General features: G+C 39.8%; 1 protein-coding gene across 1 annotated transcript in view; it reads right to left on the bottom strand.

Moving 5' to 3' along the window:
• The window catches only part of LOC105900088 (CD2-associated protein), a 40,047-nt gene that overhangs the window by 20,929 nt on the left and 2,517 nt on the right, over positions 1–16,601 (bottom strand). The window contains exons 2-6 of the mRNA XM_012827341.3: positions 15,437–15,594; positions 11,798–11,963; positions 9,253–9,353; positions 8,673–8,796; positions 1,436–1,605 (exon numbers count right to left, since the gene is read on the bottom strand). Coding sequence (XP_012682795.1) covers positions 1,436–1,605; positions 8,673–8,796; positions 9,253–9,353; positions 11,798–11,963; positions 15,437–15,594 — 719 coding nt within the window. The remainder of the gene's footprint in view (positions 1–1,435; positions 1,606–8,672; positions 8,797–9,252; positions 9,354–11,797; positions 11,964–15,436; positions 15,595–16,601) is intronic.

Here is a 16,601-nt window from a genome sequence, read left to right as displayed (position 1 = left end):
CTTCACTGTTCCTGTTTTAGCTAATAGCCCATAACTTAACCAATTACTGTTAAAATTATTCCAGGTTTATCAGACACACTACATTACATATGGTCTGTGATATTGTAGTTATTCATCTACTTATTAACCAAAGATCCAAATTGATAGTAATTAGTAGATAGTTTGGTAAGGTAAGGTATAATTAAGGTATTTAGTACTGTACAAAGCTACTTACAAAACATTAGAAAAGAAACATTACACACAACAAAGTATATATTTAAAATACATGACTAATAATAATAACAACAGGTCTATAATTCTTCACATCAGATGGGTTAAGTGAACTTTCTTAAGCAAAGGGGTAATCCGAGCCGGTTTGAAGGATGTACTGTATTTTTTATGAAGTAGTGATGGGCATTTCAAGCAAAAATGCTGTACTCCCTCCAAACACGCACGCACGGCACAACTCACACTGAGACCATTCAAATGAACCCAAACATGGTACAAAGAAATCATCTTACAATGCAATACAACTCTTAGTACCCTTAATTCCATTTTCCTGCCCTTAGTTTGACCCTTGTGTGGTGAAGCACAGGGAGAGAACCAGACAGAGGGCAGAGTCAGCAGGGGTGTGAGAAAAGTCAGTTAGTTAGCATGTTAGCAGTTAGCATGCCTTTGATGGGCTGCATCAGGTGTGGCAGATCTTTAAATAATGATTATTTTTGGAAAACTTTGCACACCCAGACATGTTAGTTTGAATTTTATATCAAACATTTGAATCATTGTGATTTTACCTTTGCGTATGATAAGGCAATAAGTGCATTTTCCAGTTTCAAGCATTTCCCCCAAACAGTTCACTGCTGCTAAAGTGACACAGACCATCTCAGGAGTTTGTTTAATTCTTGTGCTTATATCCTGACCAATGATTGGTTGTTAAGACTATTAAATAATTCAGGTTTTGCCATTTTAGGCTTGGCCCACTTTTAGGAATGTATGTTATGTATTGGAAAACTCTGTAGTCATGGGAGAAAGTGTCTTGGTAGGCAAAACAACAGTCCATAAATGTGAGTGCAGCAGGTAAAAAAAAAAAATATGTGCAGTTCCATTAGATAACCAGATGGGGCATATGTGCTGAAAGGACATTGCATTACATAATTATGTGTCATACCTTATGTCATACCATATTCTCATTTTTTCATTTCCATTTACAGTAAAGTATGGGATGCAGGCTAAGTCGCATAGTACTACATGTTGTTGCTGAATGCGTATATACCATTTTTCCATGTTTTGCAATATTGGAAGAATTGACTGAATTTATGTGGTAAATTAAACAGATGTTGACACTGTTAAATCATCAAGATACTGTAATCTTTCCATCTATTTAATATTTTTTTGTTATGCAAGGTCTTTAACAGCCACCCCACCTATCACAGCCACTCGTCAGCAGAAGCCTTACCTTCTCCTTCTTCTCGTCAGCTTCTGAAGGCAGTCGGGGCTTGAGCTTCACAGAGCCCTGGCTGAAGATGTCACCGAAGCCAACGCCTTTGACCTTTTTAGGTTGAGCTTTGGTCCCATTACCAGACGGAAGAGAAGATGGAGTACTGTGGTCATCTTTGCTGCTGCTGTCTGCAAGCCAACCAAACACATACACCCACAATTACACATAAATACATACACACAAAGACACACACACAAAGACACACACACAAAGACACACACACATAACCATTCCATAGCCAGCTCTAATCACAGACAGAAAAATATACATGAAATAAAAACATTAGGGGATCTCCAGATGTGTTGTTTTAGCATTAGCAGCCCATTAAGCAGAAATGTACACAAAGCTTGGAATGGTTGTGCCAAGATGGCGCTGATGCTTAAACTCGACAGATAGCAATTGAGTAATGAATTATAACATTTCACCACATTTACACGGTCTGTTTTGTTTATGGACTGCAACCAAGTTTGTTTTGATGTTTGGGATAGGCTGGGATATTGAGACATTGGAAATCACCCGCAGTGCCAACACGTCAAGAATGGAGGGTGCTAAAGAGTGAAACAGCTTCATATGACGTTATGTTAGCCAGGATTGGGGTAAGGGGCTTATGAAAAAAAAGAACGGAACCAAGGGATAATTTATGGTTTATTGAATATGCTTAAGGACTACATATATTCTTGCATCTGAATACCATTTCTATATTTTGAAATCAGAGCAACTGTCTAAGAAGAGTTTTACATTAAGTTATTTTACACATACTGCACTCTATACGAATTTTTACCAATGTGCAGAGTTGAATAAGCACCATTAGTGTCAGTGATGTTTGGATCGCTTCACTCTAGCACTCTTCTCTATTCCGCAGATTAGGGACATTTCAGTGGATTTCTATTCTATATAGAAGAACCATTGCTTGGTCTATAGATTGAATTAAACAATCAATACAACCTACCCGTTTAGAATGTGTTGAGATATAAATGATTGTAATGGTATCATGAATGTGGTCAGTTGGTACACTAGGCTATTCTATCGCAAACTTGAAGGCCTCCCTTACTAATGTCACTGCACACACTAGTGCATTAAGCTTCCGCCTTGTTAAAGAATGTGCAATTAGCCTTGCGCTAAATAGGTAGGCCTACTTGCGTAGAACATTTTGTTAGCTGGAGCATTTTAAACAAACATGATCAAATAGGCTAGCGCTTAGGTAGTGTGTTTAATGGGTAACCACAGCTTTGAATGCTAAACAATCAATTTTGCGTGTTGTTAAAGAAACATATACAAACCATTGTATGCAAAAACATTTGGATTAGGGAAGGGGGTAGTGGCGCACAGTACTGTATATAGAAGGTCTTTCAATTATTTTGGGGGGGATTTTTACCCATTCATTTGTGTGATTCTTGGGCCATCTAATATGCACTGCTCTTTTGCCACTGACTGCAATACAAGCCCAAAGCATAATCGATCCACCTCCGTGCTAAACAGTTGAAGGGGTGTTCTACTCATGAAATTCATTGCCCTTTTTTCTACAAACATACCTTTGCTTATTGCGGCCAAAAAGTTATCAGGACTAACAAGCTAATTAATTCTACCTTGGTAAAAGTTATGTGAGAGGTCAAATCTCTTGAGGTGCTGAAACGTATGCATGGTGCTCCTTTCATGGAGTTTGGGAGTCAACTGGAAGTTTGCACTTTTTAGTGTTAGCATTTGAATACTTCCTGGTTCCAAAGAAAAAATGAATGGGTTTTTGGAAAATCAGCGAAAATAATGTGTGAGTGAAACCATGGCAGTAGAAAAACAAGGCAAACGGATTGGTGAGTTAAAATGTAGTTATCAGTAGGTCTTTTGCAACAAGCTGCTAACAGACTGCAGCGTTGGAAAACTACAGAGTGCGGAAAAACAAAAGGAACAAAACATACACTATAATAGTGGTCGACCAATTGATACATACAAAATACATATTTTTAACAAAATCACATGTGCCACAATATTCTTATAAACATGATGTAACTGTTGCCTTTTTCCATTTATATTTTACTTTAAAGTTGATCAGTATGTTTAGGACATTTCTAACAATAATCCATGACTTTCTGTTTCACTGGGGTATAAATATTAGGCCTGTTACAAACTTGCTTGGAAGGGGATCCAAGTTTATTTTGCCCGCATGTACAGTGAGGAGGATGGTAAGAGGCAAAAGATCCCCAAGGATCACTGCTGACAAGTTACAGAAAAAAGTAACATCTTGGAGTCACCAAGTCTCCAAAACTGCCACCTGTCGTGTAACCACAAACGTAAGTGCCTGGAGTTTGATTAACGCAACTGGGACTTAAACTGGAGCCAGGTTCTTTGGTCAGAGTAAACGAAAATTGAGCTTTTATGCAAACAAACACTCAAGGCGAGTTTGGTGAAAAAAGGACGACTATACTGAAAAGAACCCAATCCCCACTGTTGAGTATGGTGGAGGGTCTGTGATGATGTGGGGTTGATTTTCCTCCAAGGGCCTGGGAACCTCGTTAGGTTGCATGGCATCATGGACTCCATGAAATACCAGGACATATTAAATCAAAATCTGGCTGCCTCTGCCAAGAAACTAAAACAGGGTCATCATTGAGTCTTCCAGTAGGACAATGAACCAAAACATATGTCCAGATCAACACAAAAATCAATCTTCTGCCATGACCATCTCAGTCCCCTGACCTAAAAGTGAGGTGAGCTAAAGATGAGACTGCACAAGAGAGGACAGTGTTTCCCCTACCGTTATATTAGGGGGGCGCCCCGCCCCCCCCCCCCCACGGCACCCCCCGCCCCTCCTGGAAGGTCAAGTTAATTTTGTTCAATTTTATTTTCTATAAAGCGCCAGATCACAACGGAAGTCATTTAAGATTACCTTTCCTATAGAACAGGTCTATAGCTTGTTATTTTATTAAACAAAATAAATAGCCTTATGTTATTTATCTTATTTACACGACGGCATGTAATTTCTGTCTCTACATGGTCGCGCGATTACAATTCTCTGCTCTCTGTATCACGCATGGCGGAGTTCCGCCACGATGCGCACAAACACGCACACACACACACACACACACACACACACACACACACACACACACACACACACACACACACACACACACACACACACACACACACACACACACACACACACACACACACACACACACACACACACACACACACACACACACACACACACACACATCAGCGGACAGAATTGGGCTTAAGAATCAGTGCCCAGCTACGGACACTTAAGGTTTAAAAAAACACATTTCCAGGCGTTCATGAATCCAGCGATCTTTTCCTAGGTAGGGTCGAGAATGAGGCCTAATGAGAATGGCTACAACAGACGTGGAAACATAACGTACGCCCATGTCCGCACCGAAAATTCAGAAATAGATCTGGCTTCCATTTGTTATCATTTTCCGCGAGTTGTGCGTGGCCCTTTTTACATAGAGTCTGGTAATAAATCTATGAAATGTAATGAACATTATTTATTTTGCTGTGAATAATGAAGGAAGCAATACATCTGATTATTTCCCAAACCCTCAAGAGCTGTTGCCATGGAGATTTAACGTTACTTTCTGTTTGAAGATAAGGTAGCAGCTAGTGTTGAAGAATGGATGACTTTAAATTGGACGACTTTAAATTAATATATGAAATTGAACATTAACACCTATACGGATAAAATAAATAAACAAGGATAGCAAAACAGATTGATAAGCATAGAATGAGAACGGCAGAAACACAGGCAGGACTGTAGATGACGAGACAGATCATAGTGACACAGGCTGTTTTTTTTTCGTCATATGAAGGCTGAGACATTCATAACATTTAATTCAGTCTTACTGATGGTCCTTTTGTAATGCCAACATGTGCACTTCGTTGTGGATAAGTAAAGCCTATTCTGCTACATTTTTGTAGTCCTGGTAATCTTTTGTTTGGCATATTGGTGAGGTTATTAAGAGGACCATTTCTCAATCGTTTTGTTCTTGATGAATTAATGTTTGTTTATTAATTTATTATTTGTTATTTTTCAACATATAATTCAATTATAATTACAAAGAGGACAATTCGCAACTTTATATCCCAACTTTCACTTGTTTTCGGCAATTTCATTGCAAAAAACACCTACAAATAAAAACTTTCATCGCAACTTTTTGGAAAAGCTCCAGCGAAATCAGGAATTTTAGGCCGCAAATATCTCAAAACATTTTCTTCCAGAAGGCCAAAAAGGTAAACTGCAGTGACAAAAGCTGCACACTTTGGGGATAATTGTCATAAAAAGACATGTTCCGATGTTTAGTTCAATGTACAGTTAAAATAATTGTTCAGTTGTTATATTGACTGCTGTCATTAAAAGAAATACATGAACACCATGATTCCTTTAAGCGTTTGTGTCGGTGGCCGCGCCGCGCACCGTGCCCCCCCCCCCCAAAGCTGTAAACCTAGGGGAAACACTGGAGGACCTAACACTAACGCTAACCCTGGACAATCTGGACATTCTAGAAAGATGAATGGCCTCAAATTCCTTGGTCTGTATTTGTCCAACCTTATAAGATGTTATAGAAGACGACTCAGTTCTGTTTTATAGGCAAAGGGAGGTTGTAGAAAGTATCAAATGTTCTAACTGCCAATAACTGTTCACATGCGGTTTTGTTCAAAATAATTATTTCTTGAGGTATTTCTCTCACACAGAATACATTTACTTGATGTATATGGATTTTTCTCATTATTTCAGTGAGTGTAAATCTATTCACCAAAAGGCTTTTTTACTCATCTTTACCAGGGTGCCAATAGTTGTGGAGGGGACCTGTATGTGGTGAATGTCAACTGAATGTCTACTGTCATGTCAACTTCACCTTTCTGTTTTTTTTATTCATTTTTCAAAACTTCTCCAGGCCTGGAGATTGCTATAAACAAATTTGAAATTCTTCCGGGTTTTCCATGACCCGTGTAAACCCTGACACCAGTACTGTTAGCTAATCTTGCTAGTCAGCTATGGAAAGTTAGCCAACTGCTTTGAAGAGCAATAAAGCACACCCAATCTAGTTGGTGTCACATGTCATTTTTACCATCATTAAACACAACACAGAGAGGGAGGGCAAACTTCCGTTTCATGTAAATATAATCCCATAAAGCTGCCCTGCATTTTCAGTGGCTTCAGTGCTCCAAACTAGAGGCTGACATTTTTCCGGACTTCTGTGGGTCACATGATTCCTGTGGGATTCCCTCAGGATGGGAGTCAATTTCACAAGCCATCACGTGACTGCAATGGGACAGGAAGCAGGTGGGACAGGAATCATGCAACCCTAGGTCCGTATTAAAACTCTGTCAACAGTTAATAAGATGTGTAAAGTAGTTATCACACACACCACTGACTGGGGGACGAGTAGCCTAAGATGCCAGGTGGTCAAATCTCGAACCAACATACCGGCAAAATTATGTGACTAAATAAATCATTTAAAAAATCTGTGCACAAGAACACAAAGTAATCTAAGGAAAGGATAGCAAGAAAATCAAATCAAAATCATTACATTGCCTAATGACTTACCCAGCCCCCCCCAAAAAAAGAAACAAAAGAAACCAGGGATGGTCTGCATGTGACTGGGATGGGAGTCCCCGACAGGAGTATTTTTGTGGGAGAGGGATGGGACAGGAGAGAAAATCCACTCCCATGTCACCTTCTACTTCAAACACACAATAGATATGCGACCGGAATAGGCTATAGCCAACAACTAATGACCAATAAACATACAGACGGCTGAGACTGCGTCATAATATGAATGTCTGTGCTGAAAGTGTTTGCATTGTACACCACACTGATTTCCTGAACACTCATGACCAATCAAGGAGCTCGATTTTGACCATCTATTATAGGTGGATTTACCAGTCAACTCCTCTAATAGTGTACTCAAGAGTATGTTTAAGCACAGAGCACATCTGTTTAGGTCACAACTAGTGAAAATGTGTAAGAGTATTGGATGGCACATATATAAGGTGATCATGGTGAGGCGTCGTGTAATATGCTTGCTCTCTGCCCCTCACTTCAGGAACACATTACTCTCAAAAATCCATGGAATGAGATTATAGCAATCTGTTTGACGTTCATATTGATTGATGGGGTTATTTTAAGAGGATGAATGGGAATATGTGGGGCTTTGAGGAGTCTGTAGCCAGGTGTCTACCTTCTAGGCAGTGCCAACTAGGGCATAACATGCTAACCATCCCTTGGAATAAATTAGCTTTTATGATCATCCCATCTGAATTTGATGGTAATTAAACATCCATAAATATTGTGTTCATTTGAGCAAGTTGTGTTTTGTATAGAAATATGTTGAGAGTGTTGTGGATCATGACATGCATCGTTTATAAAACCTGCCTGCATTATGTTTGTAACAAGGGGCAAATATAGTATTTTGTTAAAGGAAACCTTTAGGATTAACCTGGGCCCTATTTTTAGAGCTTGTTGGGTCCAAAACTTGAAAGGGAACACTTAATGACTGAAATCGGTCCGGTATTGAATTAGAACACTAAAACCAGCAACCTAAAAACGGCTATACGATGGAATCCTAAGAGGCAAGCACACCTGCGTCAAAGTAAACCGCTTGATATTGCCAATAAATATTATTGTGTCAGACAACACGGAAAGGATCCCTACAGAGATACATATGCGTCTGTTTACCTCAAAAACAGTAAAAAAACACTGTCGAAAACGTACGAAGATGTAGAAATGATTGTACCATCTGTGTTTTATCGGTCTCTTCTTATGGGCTCTGAGGCACCTGCTTCCATCAGAGGATTCCACAGCATTTTGGGGCTGCTGGCTTTAGCGTTCTAATTGAATATGGGACCAATTTTGATATTTAAGTGTCTCTAAGCCCGCCTTTCACCTTGAACCTTGCCCGGATTTGGCCCGATGGGGCTTGTGTGCCTTTGTAAAACAACAACCAGGTCAAGAAATTGGGTTAACACAGCTACACCCTAGCTGACTAAATATGTGTGTGTGTGTGTGTGTGTGTGTGTGTGCGTGTGTGTGTCATCAGTGGACAGCTGCATTGTAAGATTCCACTAAAACATATTTTTTTGTCTATTGAGAGATACTAAAAGTTATGGCAATGTAGCCCTGGAGCATCTCTGATGACTTTATGTAGTTAAATGGTATCTTAGCTCAGTGCATCTGTACCTGGTTCAGTGGTACCATTGTCTGGTGCGTCTGCCTCATCACTTTCCTCCATTTCCTTCACAAAGTTGGAGGGAAAGAGACCAAACTTCCCATTCAAGAGACCACTCCACCACCCCTCTTCCACCTGTAGACAGAGTTCACAGTTCACACCCTCAACCACATCACTCAGAATACATCACCACTACTGTCTAGAGCTGGCCTTTTCAATCCTGGTCCTGGCCAACACTGTTCAGATAGTTTTCCTTTTCTCTGCTCTGTACACTTGAAGAAACTCATCAGTTGTACATCTCGTGTTATGAATACACCTGATTTAGTGGGTCTAGTGCCTTCTTACTGCACAGACCGAGATTACTTATTGCCTGTCTGTTTTCTACAGTGTCTACAGGCAATACAATTACAGTACATTACCAACATTACATTGTTACAGAACAATACATTAAAATCTAATTTGAATTTGAATATCCTTAAGTTGTATCTGTAGGTTCTCAAGTCTAAATATGATAGGAACAACCACAAAAGCAAAGGTCATTTCAGTTAGTTAAACAAGGAAAATATTGCATTTAAATTAAGATCAGCTCACTTCTTCTGTGACCTCAATGATGTCTCCCATTTTTAATTCCAGCTCATCCTCATTCTGAGGTACATATTCAAATAGAGCCTTGCACAGACGCTTCTTGGGCTCTAGAAAAGGCAAAAAAAAATGTTTTTATTAATATATTTATTCTAAAATAACAGCAGCAGAACATTTCATAAGATTCAGCAAGTGAGGTGAAAGAATCCAGAATGTTTTTGACCTTCTAGCAGTGACTGACCACCACAAAAAAAAGCATCATCAAGAATCAGTTATTAGCACAAGATTTGACAAGGATGAGAGGTGACAGAAAATACAAACAGAGAATTGAAGTTAGTTCTGTCAATACCATTGATAAGATCCTTCAGCCAGAAAAGTTGCAAGAGTGGTGTTTGCCTATTGAGCTACAGATTTGACCGATTGGGTCACAAAGTGTGCCTTTGACTACTTAAGAGGTTGCAATTAGAGGTGAAGAAATTTAAGAGGTTTGTAAACGAGGCAATTAGGCAGTCGAGTGACCAAAGACATGTTGGAGAGCTTTGAGAATTCATTGTTAAGGCTATCAATACCATTGATATTTTCCTGGTAGATTGAAATTGTGATGCTTGCAGTTTGGTCTTTTCACACACATAAAGGTGGCCTTTGACTGTGTATGCACATTCCAGCATCGGGATATCACATCATTTTGTCCAACAAGGTATGGTATGGCGAGAAATTACAAATTATATACTTAACTTGCAACAAAACACCCCCAAAACATCACATCTCCTCTACCATGCTTGAGAAATCAGTCAAGCACTCCTCCAGCAGATTTTCATTTGTTCTGCATCTCAGTTTCTTCTCTGTGATCCAACCACCTCAACTTAAGTTTCATCTTCGACCCAGTATTGGTTTCCTTTTGGTTTCCATTTTTCACTTTTCCTTTAGTTCGCCAATTTCAGATATGTTGTTTTCTTTGAAATTTTGCTTGGAAGGCCAGCATTCCCTGAAGAAAAGACTGGTCTTCTGGCTACTATTTAATAAAGCAGCAAGCTGAGGACCTGCGAGACATCTGTTTCTCAAACTAGAATTCTGATGTTTTGATTCACCAGTACAGCTGTGCACCTGAGCGACCCGCTTGTCTTTGTATTTTGGTTAGATCTGGTTTACACTTTTTTATGAAGGATACGGTAGACGTTTGTCAGATATCGCCAGTTTCTTATCAATTTCATTCATGGAATAGCCTTAATATTTGAGAACAGACTGACATATTTCAGAAGAAAGCTCTTTCCCTCTGGCTATTTTTAGAGATAATCAAATCCACTGATGGTGCAGATGCTCCAGATACTCAAGCAGCCCAAAGAAAGCTAGTTAGATTGCTACCTGATTGATAGTTAGATTTTATCCAAATAATCATAATTACAAAAGGGTTCTCTAATAATAAACCCACCTTTTAAACATGGCAATTTAGAATACCAATGTGCCGTTGAAACATAGGAGTGATGGTGGCAGAATATGGGCCTTTTCGACACAGCAGACACCAGGGTTTTACCCCATAGTGGAAATGCTCCAGGAGAGCCAGCCCTGTCAGCATGTTCGAGCCTCTGTGCTCAATGGATTGCATGCTCAGGTTCTCACACAGCAGCTGCAATCGCATTAGCTACCGCAATCGCATATAGGACTATTTTGAGGACGACAACGGATAGTGGAAACGCTCGAGTTATTCAAGGGGTTTAACCTTGGAAAAAAAAAAAAAACTTCTTTTCTTTTTCAGAAGCCTGCCAGGATATGCATTTACTTTGAGGATATCAGAGATCGATTAATTGCATTAACTCATAACACAGGTTTGCTCCTGCTTCCTTGCTAAATACAGAAATATGTAGGCATAATGCACCACTCTTCCGTTAAAGGAAACGTGATATTTTGTGCCAGATAAATACATTACACTTGGGCAACGATGGTTTAGGATTGGTGCATTCTAATGTCTTTTTGTTCATTTCATGTTCATTTTGTTTATCGCCGTAGATAGACAAACAGCCCAGGCCGAATCAGCCGTTTCCACCAGCCGGTTTGGTTCTATTAAGAAGCAGGCTACTCCACTGCTGTCGGCAGTTGGTCAAACAACTAATGTCAGATATCTGTGCATAGTAAGGAAACTACTTGAGTACTTGGAGGTCCCCATCAATTTCACCTCACAGTGATCATTGCCTTTGGGTCAATGAAAAGGTTATTGAATTAGATAGCTTGTGTACATCAAGACAATTGTTTTAAAATGTATACATTTATGCTTATTTTAATATGATCTAATACCAAGTTGAACGGAAACCTACAAATAAGAGAAGCCTGTCTACAGGTTAAGTCAGCGTATTATCCCCTATTTCGGGGGGATTTTACCATTTACCGCTCCCTGAAGGCAAAAGTTTGAGTCTCTGTTCTCAAGATTTGGTGTGTACAGAGTGAGAACTTTATGATGTACATTATGATCACCTGGAGCCAGGTCTGAGGAAGACACAGAGAGACAAAATGACTAACGGTGATTGAGAAACAGAAGATAATGTGTATCAGGACAACTGACTCTTTTTGTTGACACGAGGCTGGGAGCATGGCTGGAAGCCCCCCACTGGGATGCCGTATGTGCTGATCCTCTGGACAAGACTGGCCACATTTCCAGACACACGTCTTGAGGGCTGAGATTCTTCTTTTACCTCCTCTTTGGTTTCCTTTGATTCTTTTTTCAGTTCCTGAAAAATCAAGGGACAGAAATGATTAATTGAAATCCAGGTGCACACTTATTTATGATATTTCAAATAATCAAGACACCACAATTGAAAAACAATGCAATGACTGTAAGGACTGATTACCTGACTGATTAACCTTTCCAAAGTCATTTGAGAGCATTTTGCACCCGAGCCAAAACATTATGACCACTTAAGTATGATGTGAAGAGCATCGAATAGATTCTAACAACACTTTTCTACACTCACCGGCCACTTCATTAGGTACACCGGTTCAACTGCTTGTTAAAGTAAATATCTCAATGCATTTAGGCATGTAAATATGGTGAAGAGGATCTTAAATTCAAACCCAACATCAGAATGGGGAAAAAAGGTGATTTAAGTGACTTTGAATGTGGCCAGGTTGTTGGTGCCAGACGGGCTGGTCTGAGTATTTCAGAAACTGCTGATTTACTGGGATTTTCACACACAACCATCTCTAGGGTTTACAGAGAATGGTCCGAAAGAGAGAAAATATCCAGTGAGCGGCACTTCGATGGGAAGGAAATGCCTTGTTGATGCCAGAGGTCAGAGGAGAACGGCCAGTCTGGTTCAAGATGATAGAAAGGCAACAGTAACTGAAATGACCACTCGTTACCACCAAGGTATGCAGAAGAGCATCTTTGAACGCACAACACGTCGAACCTTGAAGCAGATGGGCTACAGCAGCAGAAGAACACACCGGGTGCCCCTCCTGTCAGCTAGGAACAGGAAACTGAGGCTACAATTCTCCCGGGCTCACCAAAATTGGACAATAGAAGATTGGATAAATGTTGCCTGGTCTAATGAGTCTCGATTTCTGCTGTGACATTCAGATGGTAGTAGAATTTGGCGTAAACAACATGAACGCATGGAACCATGCTGCCTTGTATCAATGGTTCAGGCTGGTGGTGGTGGTGTAATGGTGTGGGGGATATTTTCTTGGCACACTTTAGGCCCCTTAGTACCAATTGAGCATCATTTAAATGCCACAGCCTACCTGAGTATTGTTGCTGACCATGTCCACCCCACTATGACCACAGTGTACCCATTTTCTGATGGGTACTTCCAGCAGGATAACGTGCCATGTCACATAGCTCAAATCATCTCAAACTGGTTTCAGTTCACTGTACTCCAGTAGCCTCCAAAAACACCAGATCTCAATCTAATAATTCAATTCAATTTTATTTATATAGCGCCATAACAATACAATTGTCTCTAGGCGCTTAGAATAGAACACCTTTGGGATGTGGTGGAATGGGAGATTCGCATCATGGATGTGCAGCCGACAAATCTGCAGCAACTGCGTGATGCTCTCATGACAATATGGAAAAATATGGAAAATCTCTGAGGAATGTTTCCAGCGCCTTGTTGAATCTATGCCACAAATAATTAAGGCAGTTCTGAAGGCAAAAGGAGGTCCAACTTGGTACTAGCAAGGTGTACCTACTGAAGTGGCTGTGAGTGTAAGTCTGGGATATATTATATGATATAAGTGGTGATATAAATGGTCAAGTTGACCTGGCAGATGCATAACAGGTGCAAAGACCTAATCAGTAAAGGTGTAGAGAGGAAATCAGAGCAAAAGGACAAAACATTGCAGCAAGATGACTGGGCCGGATCATCTCCAAGAAGGCGGGGCTTGTGAGAGGCTCCCAAGCAGCGGGACCACGTGGGCCATTTTAGGGGGCCAGCATGTTTGGACCGTAGAGACCTGCCCCTGCCTCTGCATGAGCTCTTTCAGGACCATTTCTGGGGGTAAAATAACTACCTACTCCAGGGTAAGTACTTCTGAGCTAATAAATTATAGCTCAGCTTGTTGAGGTTAGTCACTGAATGAATACAAGGTAAATGTATGCTATATTTCTAATTAAATATATGCTTTAATTAATCATAGTGGTGTTGGTAAGGTCAATATATACCAGCACCGCTATGATTACAGCTACCAATCGTAATCAAGCTATCCAATCTTTTTTTTGTCCATTGACTTCAATTCACTTTTATATTTATTGGTGCAAATGGCAACTTTTTGTTTACTTCTGCAAAGGGAGATGAGGTGGGGTGTGCAAACGTGGTTATATACTGCTCCCAATCTGCTTGGAGTGGGGGGTATGAAATCATTTAGCTAGTAAGGCTTACATATAGCCCCTTTAAACACGCTGACATTTCTACGAATACTCTTTCATTCCTAGGTAAGTCGAAGTGTTTAGCATGAGATGTTGCCAAGTTCATCCACCATATGTTGCAGTCCTAAACGTCACCTACAGCTCACTTATGTTTGGTGCAACAATAGATTTTACAGCGTCAAGTTCATGTTGTTCATCATACACACACGTCCCAACATAAAAATATCATCTAAACCAGCAGATTATTTTTAAATGACAGTGGACCATTAATAAGTATAGGCCTACAAGCATTCAGAAAGTATTCAGATCCTTTAACATTTTGGTATTTTGCAGCCTAATACTAAAATGTTTTCAATTTTTGTTTCCCTTATCAATCTACACTATAACTCCTGATGACAAAGGGAAAACAGGATTTTACATTTTTGAAAATCACATTAACATAAGTATTCAGACCCTTTACTGTAACACTTGAAATTTAACTCAGGTGCCTCCCATTTCTCTTAATCATCTTCGATGGATTGGAGTCCACCTGTGGTCAATTCAATTGATAGGACATGAATTGGAAAAGCACACATCTGTCTATAGAAGGTCTCACAGCTGACAAGGTCGAAGGATTGTGCTGAGTCACAGGTCTGGGGAAGGCTACAAAAACATTTGTGCTGCATTGAAGATTGAAGAGCACCGTGGTCTCCATAATTCTTAAATGGAAGACGTTTTGAACCAGGACTTCCTAGAGCTGGTGGAGAAGGGCTTTGTTAAGAGAGGTGACTCTACCCAACAGTCCTGTGTGGAGATGGAAGAAACTTGCAGAAGGACAACCACTAAATAAACCGACCTGGCATATTTTTTGTTTTGTAAAGTCCATGGTGGTTCTATCTTTTTTTCTTATTAAACATCTTCCTCCTCTGCCTTTGAAGTCTATGGTGTTTCTACCTTTCTTATTATTAAACATCTTCCTCCACTACTACTCTTCATACAGATTTTGTTCAGATGATCTTTAGACCACGAAAGTTCTGAAACCATCCATCAATGACAACCTATCAAAATCAGCAGTGAAAGATTTTTCTGGCTAGAAAGAAACATTTTCAGCAAGTTTGACATCCAACCCTCTCTATTTACATTTGTAATTACCCTTCTACATAACTAAATTCACAACTGAAACGTCTGCCATTTAATACTGACAAACTGTGCATGTACTCTATTGAGAGCTAGAGCAACAGCCATTTGCCAGTAAGCGGAGTAATATGACTCCTTCCTCCTGGTGCAATGCTATAACTGTCCACTTAGCACTAAGCATAACAGATCAGTTGTAGATAATCATATTTTGTACCTCACCTTGACAAAATTGTCAGGGAAGACTCCCCTCTTTCCATTGAGCTCTCCCTCCATCCATCCTTCCTCCTCCACTCGGCGGACATGTTTGATCACATCCCCAGGCCTCAGTGTCAGTTCATCTTCATGTGCTCCCTCATACTCGTACTCCACCACGACTTCTACTTGAGACAAATATGAAGTTAGCCTACATGCAACTGTAAATCGGGAGATTGCATCAGTAGTTAAGTACTTCAGAGGTGTCAATAATGATTATATTATTGGTCCAATTGAGTAATTTATTATCCAGACAAATTGCAACATGCCAAAAACATTCTTTGATTCTAGTCCAAGGCTCTAAAGTGCCTTGAGACATTTCAATTGCATTGGCTCTACACAAACAAAATTCATTGAAACCAAAATAGGTAAAAAAAAAAAGAGAGATATAAAAAAATGGCTTTCTCTGGGAGTGGGTACATTCTGTTGCTGAATTAAAGGACATCAATGACAGAATGCCTCACCAAGCCAACTATTTTCATTGCTGTTTGTTTTCTTTGACTTGACAGCAGTTTTAGCAAGTCAAAAAATCAAACAGAAATGTATTTATATATGCCATATGCTGTATGCTATAAATTTGCTGTCATTTCTTAGCCAACATCAATACACTTTCAATTGTTTTTTTGAGAACGAGGGGTTAGGTAGTGGTGTGTGTGTGTGTGTGTGTGTGGTGGGGTAGGGTGAATAGAGTTGTTTCACCCAAAAATGTAATGACCATCAATATATACAGGTATATTGATGATGAGGCCATTCCTTCTAGTGTAGAAAAACCTGCAAAGAGTTTAGGCAGGTGATACAATTCCACGTTGAGTGACAGAGGACAGGTTTCAGAGTCTAGGGAATGCATTGGTTAAGTATTGTGTATCAATACTATTGATAAAACCTTTTCAGAAGCTGCAAATTGAGTTTGGGTGTTGGCTCATCAAAATATTTTGTTGGATGTAAAACTAGCCAGGGTTGCTTATACATGACGACAGTTTGAGAATAAACGAGTTGAGGCTAACTCTTTGCTGGTTAATGAGAGGGATAATAGATAGTAGTAGTATTTATTTTGTGTGAGAGGGTCAGAAAAACAGAAAAACAAGGAGAGCGCAAACAGGACTAGCAAATGGGACAAAAAGTGCGGAATTGG

Source organism: Clupea harengus, chromosome 15 (genome assembly GCF_900700415.2).
Source record: "Clupea harengus chromosome 15, Ch_v2.0.2, whole genome shotgun sequence".
Lineage (NCBI taxonomy): Eukaryota > Metazoa > Chordata > Actinopteri > Clupeiformes > Clupeidae > Clupea > Clupea harengus.
Note: the sequence above shows the minus strand (reverse complement) of the source record. Positions and strands in the feature narration are given on the sequence as shown.